Source organism: Typopeltis vanoorti, chromosome 16 (genome assembly GCF_054136105.1).
Source record: "Typopeltis vanoorti isolate ZY-2024b chromosome 16, IOZ_Tvanoo_1.0, whole genome shotgun sequence".
Taxonomy (NCBI): domain Eukaryota; kingdom Metazoa; phylum Arthropoda; class Arachnida; order Uropygi; family Thelyphonidae; genus Typopeltis; species Typopeltis vanoorti.
The window spans coordinates 64,089,557-64,097,563 of NC_143564.1; the positions used below are offsets into that span (position 1 = coordinate 64,089,557).

Here is an 8,007-nt window from a genome sequence, read left to right on the forward strand (position 1 = left end):
GTAAACGAGAAGAGGATTTGTTAATAGGTGAATACGTAGCTGTTAACTCATATTTCTTTAAAATTCTTGCGATAGGCTCTGAAATACCGGAGATATAAGGAATAGGCACTCGATGCATTGAAACTTTGGTGTTTTGTGGAGGATTATAAGAATTGACAAGATGTTGAGTAATTTTTATCAAGATTACTCATTAATTTTTTTTTTTCCAATCATGTCTCTACTTCAAAATATTCCGTTTTATACTTAATACTTAGTGATATAACATCACGCGGCGTGTTCTATTTTTAACGATCTATTGTTAGTATTCTAGCTTGTATTTTTTAAAACTATTCTTGTAATACTACTGAGGATGGTCTGGTATTTCCAGAGACCGAAATATTTGATTAATTAAATATCTTTCTTGTGTTTACGTGCATATATCATTCAGTCTTATGTCACAAGTATCCTTAAAACAGCAAATTCTTAATCACGAAAAGCTTTTCTGGTTTAAAGTTTCAAGTTTACTGCTGGTTTTATTTGAATAGATCTGTCTTTGTTACCTTTTATTTTCTTTTCCTTCCTGACTCATAAAATTCTATTATATAAAATAAAACATATGCCCAACAGTAGATTTCACTAATAAGTGTGACGTCATAATGAGATCATATTTAATGAATTTTGTTGCACTTTTCCTGAAAAGAATAACTACGGCAATTTTTATCAGTTATTTCAATTGTTGAAGAAACAATGGATATTCAAAGAATATTAGATTTGAGTAACTGTAAGACGTATTTGATTAAAACTCTACACAGTCGTCCTGTTATTTTTATTTTCGCTTATAACTGCTTATTATTTATTGTTTAAGATGTAAAGAAATGAATTGTGATATTTTATAAATAATGTAGTATTAAATAAAATACTTGTTATAATGCTTCGTATGACATTACCAAATTAAGGGATTAGATGCCGAAAATTATTTCGAGGCAGATTGAAATTTTAGCACAATATGCAATACACCCAGTGTTTTTTTTGTACAAATTGGGAAAATACATTATGGTTTAGGTACTTTTCTGTCTGCGACATTATTTAAATTAAATTTAATTAATTTTAAATCACATTTAAATTAAATAATAAGTATAATTTATTTGAAAATAATTAAAATATACCTTTTCGTTCCATGAATTTGCGATTATTTTATTTTCATTAATTATATCCTATATTCGCAAGTTTTATTTACTTATTTTATTTTTGTTTTAATTATTTATTTTATTTTATTTATCTTATTTTATATTTTATTTATTTATGTTTTTGCGAAACTTACCGTATTAAAATTCTGAACTGTATGTTGTTATATGAATATGAGCGATAAGCATTCCCACAGTTTTTCCATAAAGATATATAACAAATACAGTGGTGCTTATAAACTTATAATCATATCGAATGTATAAATTATATTCCCAAATTTTTCAAACGCACATTTCAATCTTTCTATTCATTGTTCTGCTATTTATCTACTAATTGTTAAATCTATTCTGTTGTTCAGCTAATCTGTTAACTGTTCTATCTATTAAATGTTCTACAACCCGTTAGTCTGCTTCTTTAGATGAAAAGGCCGGCTATCTTATTTTAAACTGAATAATCATTATAAAGACTCCTCGCATCCTGCACAGGTTCGCCCAGGTCGTTCCATCTTTATGGCAATGTCGTGACTTCTCATGACTGCGCTACCGAAGCATACTTGGCCTCGCATAACTATTTTATTCTGTTGCATCAACAGTAAGCAGATTGTTAAGTGCCTCTATCGTCCCTTGAAATGTTATTGAAAAAAAATAACGTAAAAACAATTTGCTTTTATGTCTACAGGGTTTTGCACAAAAAGTAAAAAAATAAAAAAAAATACATATTTCAATAAAGTAGTTGCCTTCTTTAGCATCAAGTGAGTAATGTCAGAAAAGAAATCGTGGAATCCGATCAGTATCTAAAGTTACAAAACCAGTAGCGTAGTATTATGGAAGTTAGTTAAAATTTAAATTGAATATTTTAGATTGAAAAATGTGGTGATTGAAATACGTTTACTTTCTACGTTTATTAAATTATTTCTACGTTTATTTATTAAAAAAAAATACATATTTCAATAAAGTAGTTGCCTTCTTTAGCATCAAGTGAGTAATGTCAGAAAAGAAATCGTGGAATCCGATCAGTATCTAAAGTTACAAAACCAGTAGCGTAGTATTATGGAAGTTAGTTAAAATTCAAATTGAATATTTTAGATTGAAAAATGTGGTGATTGAAATACGTTTACTTTCTACGTTTATCTGTAAGTCATTTGGATTTTCGACGAATCATATTTCATTGAAAACAGCAGCTTGCCTCGTACTGCAGACATTCTACAGAGGAGACTCCTTTGTAGAATTTCTGCAGTACTTTTAACATCCTTCGGAAATTCATAATAATCTGATTGGTGAAAGGATTCATGGAAACACATTTGAGCAACACAATTCCAGCTATTGTCACAATGGCATTCCCATAACTATCCGATTCTCTCGAGTAGAATAAATGCGGTTGGTTCCTTTAAAGTGACCTTATGGAATCGTTAATCGCGAAGTACCTTGAAACTCGTGTCGATTCTAAAACATACGTAGAACGATATTTAAATAGATTCCAGGAAGAACTGCGACTGAGAAAAATCCATTAACAATTGTACAACAGGCCAATAAAGAATGACGCGAAGTTCTTTATGCGCACAGCCACAGAGATTAGAAGAAGCGAGGTGACAGCAGCAAATTGGTCTAATTTTATTTCATGCTAAGATGGCTGTGATTAGGCGTCGCACGAGCAGGCGTAACGGAGAGTTGATGACTTATTTCCACAGTCGACTAGCACAAAACTTTCACTTACCGGGAAACAGAATACTTGAGCACGCGCTGGATTATCCTAATAATCACACGATGACGCATTGTACTCTGTGTCAAGTGTCAACCAGGCTCTAATAGGGATCTGCAAGGCAGCTACAAGAAAGGCAAAGCGTCATCGTGCAATGTAATCTAATCTAATTTTCTCTTTGCAGTTAATTTGCGTGGAAACCAACGCTTCGAGAAAATTCTGGCATCAGGAACATTCCACGCTAATCACGTGGGTCAACTAGGATAACAATCAATATTAATGAGGACCGTATTTCGGCTTCTAATAATGTAAACATGCCACAAGAAATTATTTAGTGCTAGCAGTATGACGAAAGCGTTGTTTTATGTTGACATGTTGCAACTAATTATATCCTTTATTACACTTTTTTTTCCCCCGTAACAGTGCTTTAAGCACTCATTAGATATCTTCTGCATGTCCGTATCATAGCAACAGCATTCAAGTTAGACGGTGGTTAACAAACGCATGGTATCTGAGATATTTAATAAAATATGTTTCACCATTTAAAATTTTGATTTAAATTGGATTATTCAAGGGTACTAATGATGGAAAAAAATGATTCCAAACGATGGAAAGTGACGTGTTACACGCAACAATCAATAGATTCGAATAAAGAGTGCCCAGACTTTAATACTGAATGACGTCACTGTAATATTATATTGTTGTTGCACTGTTTATCCATGGCCACAGTAATTTGTTCAGTTCTTAACATTGTTGCATTTTAGTGGCACGAGAAAGCCATAATATTCAATATTTACAGTTGCATTTCTAGCATTCTCCTTTTAACAAGGTTGTTTGTCAAGCGTAAAAATAAAAAAGACTTATTATGAGAATAAGAACCGTTCTTGTAGGCAATCTGAGAAATAAACGTTAAGCTGAATTGGTTTGTTGCGAGTTACTGAAGAGGAAAACTAAACAATGAAACTTCGGTGTTTTACGTCAGTCAGTTGCATTTATTATATTAGTTGCGAGCGAGAAACACACACTTTGATGTTTCTCTTGGATTGTTTTCACTCGTGTTTCTTTTTTATGATGGTGTAATTCAAAGCGAATATATTAGATTTATGCATTTGCGAGCTACGATGAAAATAAACAGATTATGTATTCGACAAGCAGCACTTGAAGATGTCCTGTTTCAATATTAAAACATGTTCGCAGTTGGAATGTTTTCGAAAACAAGTTTAAAATGAAATGAATGGTGGTTATATTTTTATCAAACAAACATACTTCGTAAGTTTAGCATATTGTGCGGCTTATTTTTCTTCATGGAAATACTAAACCGAATGTCGTGTTTTCTTAGGTATACCCGGCCTTACCGTACACTGATGACGACCTTACTAATTTACAACAGAACTTAATACGGAAACTTGGGTCTGATGCATATCCGATAACTTTACGTGTGTCTTCTTATTCTCCGCCATCAGTGAGGTTAAAACCTGCTAGAAGCTATGTTGGAAGTCCTCTAGGTGTGAACTACGAGCTGAAAGTCTTTACAGGTAAGAAATAAAAGCGTTCGCTGGGCTTCTACGGAGAAGCAAGCTTCGTTAGCGTATTATCGAAATAAAACTGCACAATTTATAATCGGAAATTGACTTAATAAATATTAATTTGATTTTTTAAATAAAATACTTCAGAATTTAAAGATTTTCATTTTGAATAGTTCTATTTTATTTAAGAATTCTAATATTTTAATTATTATTATTATTTGTTTTTAAATTCGTATTCACGAGAAGGATTTCCTTCACCTAAACATTTAAAGCTTTCGTTTCTTTATTTATTATTGATAAAGTGCATTTCATATCTCCAAGTTTTTTATTTTATTTTTATTATTGTATTATTTTTTTATAATTTATATATGCACAGTGTCATATCAAATTTAATAAGATAAAACAGCATACAAAATGAATAAAAGCATTCATTCGATGATGGCAGACTACTTCAGCCTGTGATCGTCTTACACTTTCCCCCTTTGAATGTCTTGATCGATATTTCAATTTCATGCTGTGATGTATTGTCATTTTTAACTGACAAGATATATCAAATTTCTTTTTGCCTATTTACTTCATCAAAGTGGTACGTGAATGCTATCACTTTCCAGATCAAATTCCTTTTTTTTTTATATTAATACTTTGTTTCAGATTGCCTCAATGCATCATCCTCTATCTTTAATAAAAGACTTATGTACAGCGATTACGGTATTTGTTTTCTATTCTGGTTTCTATGTTTCGTGTTTGTAACTTAAGTCAGTATCCTAGCAATTCATTCCTCTGTAATTACTGCAATTATCTTCTTTTTAAGCAAAGTAATACTAATTTTTTTTACTAATTGGTATATTTCTTTTTTTGTTTAGTTTATTGAAGATTGGGAGCATTCTTTTTTTTTTTTTTTTTGAAAATATTTTCTACTATTTTATTATTTCTCCACTATGCTATCTTTCTTGTCGTACATTTTCCTTACTAAACGAAATTTGTGTAAGTCCCCTTAATAATTCAAAACTTTATGTCAGTGGTGAAATGTCCAACATTCTGCGAAAGAATGCTGATTCTGATAACTGGCAAAATAATGACGTCACGAGTCTCTGATGCTGCAAACTATTCTGAAAACTCGATCATACTGAGGAATATTAGTGACTGTCTTGATTGAGGAAGAACGCATGAAAGAACACGCTGCAGATTTCCAGGCAAGTGCTCTTCGAATTTAGAGAGTCAGTCTTTATGATCACAAGAGCTTTTTGCTGTGCATTCTTGTAAAAGAGAAAGGAGAGAACGACGACAGGTTTCAAAGAGCAATTCGAAAGACTACGCGCATGAAAGCCACTTGAGGAACACGGACGGATGCATAAAAATTAATGCTAAAATGCAACACTATCGTTTATGAAATAAATCTTAAAAAAAAAGGGTGGGGAAACACCTTCAAATGTGTCCTGTATTTGAGCAACGGTGTATTAAGAAACGGGAGCAGAGCATTAGTTCTAAAGAAAAGAAAATAAGACGTCAGTTCCAATTAGAAACAACTTTACTATTTCTCGCCCATAATTTACGGAACGATAGTTTTCAATCTTCGCATTTCGCTCCCCATTTCCGTCTCAAAGTGACATGTGTTTAACATAATGGACTTCCGATTCTTCATAAAATACTTTAAAGGCAGTGCTTGATTTGTGTCCAACACCTTAGATCTAGTTTAAGTTTTCATTTTAGTTCTCATAAGTGGGGATGGAGAAGGTTTCTGCCTCATTTCTAAGATCAGTCAGATGGTCTCATAAGGATGTGCGAGAGTTTCCTTCTAGGAAACACTGTTTTCATCTGAGATGTGCATATATCATTCTATTCAAACTCTCTCTCTCTCTCCCTCTCTCTCTCTCTCTGTCGCTCTCTAATTAGACAACCAGTAGTTGTTCAGTATCTCTCACATTCATATCTTCACATTCACAATTAAATATCCATTGAAATTATGACGATGTTCAATTATTTTATAATTATCTGAATGGAATTAACGTAGATCACCTAATATCAGATTTAGCTGATCTATCTTTCGTATTTTAATGAGTGATTCATTACTGAAAAATGTGAAATGAAATGTATGACGCTGTAATATATAAAATCCTACTTATAGTATAGAATGTTGAGCAAATAGTTGATTAATTCAAATATTTCGTTGTGTACCATTTTCTTTTTATGTAAGACTACGTACGTATTACAATTAGATAGCCATAATCGTTAAACGAATTTCTTTTTCATTCTATTATTTCTTAGGCGACTGTGCCGAGGATAAATCTCACAGGAGAAGCACCATCCGAATGGCTTTACGTTGTGTCCAATACGCCATCCCGGACAGACTTCTAGTTGGAACACCCCCTAACGCGTCCCTTAGCAAAGCGTTTGTTTTCAGTACGGGAAAACTCGACATATCTGTGATGCTCGACAGAGAAGTGTACAACCACGGCGACTCCATGCACGTGCACGTCACCGTCAACAACAACAGCAACAAGACTGTGCAGAAGGTCAAAGTGTGCATCTTACAGCACGTTAACGTGTGCATGTTCACGAACGGTAAGTTCAAGAACATCGTCGGTCAGGCCGAAACCGAAGACCGACATCCGATTCCTCCCGGAGCGAGTCTGTCGCGGGACTTCTGCATCAAACTGATGAGCGTCCTTAAGTATCCAGTCGCCCTTGCGTTGGAAGGAGAGTTCCAAGAAGATATCACCAACCTTGCTTCGTCCACCATGATCGCTCAGACGGAAGACAAAAACCCTTACGGTGTCATTGTGTCGTACGAGGTGAAAGTCAAGGCTTCTTTAGGGTGCATCGACCGGCCCTTAACAGTGTTTTTGCCTTTTAAACTTCTTAATTCCAAGGCACCAGACGTATCCTTGGTTGCTACAGACAAGAAACAGAAGGGAGACATCGACGAAATCATAGAATCCGAAGAGTGTTACGTAGACGAAGTAAGCGACCACCTGGTTAGGCCTACGTAGTGATATGTACTTCCTCGTAACTGTCCATGCATGTCAAGGTTTCATTCCTGTACGTCTGCCAGTCACCTTTTCAATCCCGTTTCGCATTCACCCTAATAAAAGAAAAGAAAAGAAAAGAAAAAGCAACAGTCCCTTTTACGACCCTTTTTATCACAGAGGGTGCAACAGGATGCTCTAAGAGCATTCTGTTGCACCCTCTGTTTTCAAATACCAACCGCCCCCCCCAAGGACATTTTCTATTGCGGCTTTTATATTATTATTTCTTTTGCAGCGTGATATCGGTGGTAAGATTTAAAACAAGACAAAGAGACTCATTGATGAGACTCTATAAGGATATAAAGTCCTCGCTGTTCCCTATAATTTTCATCATTAATAAGATGAAATCATGTACAAACGCGATTTTGAATTTATTCTCTGCTCTTTTAGGCAAACGAAAACAAAGCTCGCGCTGAATGCTTACTTTTAGTGAAATATTTAATTATATTGTTTCAGTGGAGACAGAAAAGTAATTGTTGTGATAAGCAGAGTGGTTATATCATGCATCTGATAATCAAAACAATATCGAACAAAGACAAGAGGTCCGGTTCGTTTTCTGAATGCATAATATCTACCCAAATTATCACAAACCT

The 8,007-nt window shown here is 33.9% G+C and overlaps 1 protein-coding gene across 1 annotated transcript in view; it reads left to right on the top strand.

Moving 5' to 3' along the window:
- The window catches only part of LOC150098076 (phosrestin-2-like), a 57,296-nt gene extending 49,918 nt beyond the window's left edge, over positions 1 to 7,378 (top strand). Inside the window, 2 exon segments of the mRNA XM_090406674.1 lie at positions 4,202 to 4,397; positions 6,654 to 7,378. Of these exon segments, the coding sequence (XP_090262800.1) occupies positions 4,202 to 4,397; positions 6,654 to 7,378 (921 nt within the window).
- Positions 7,379 to 8,007: the final 629 nt, after the last annotated feature.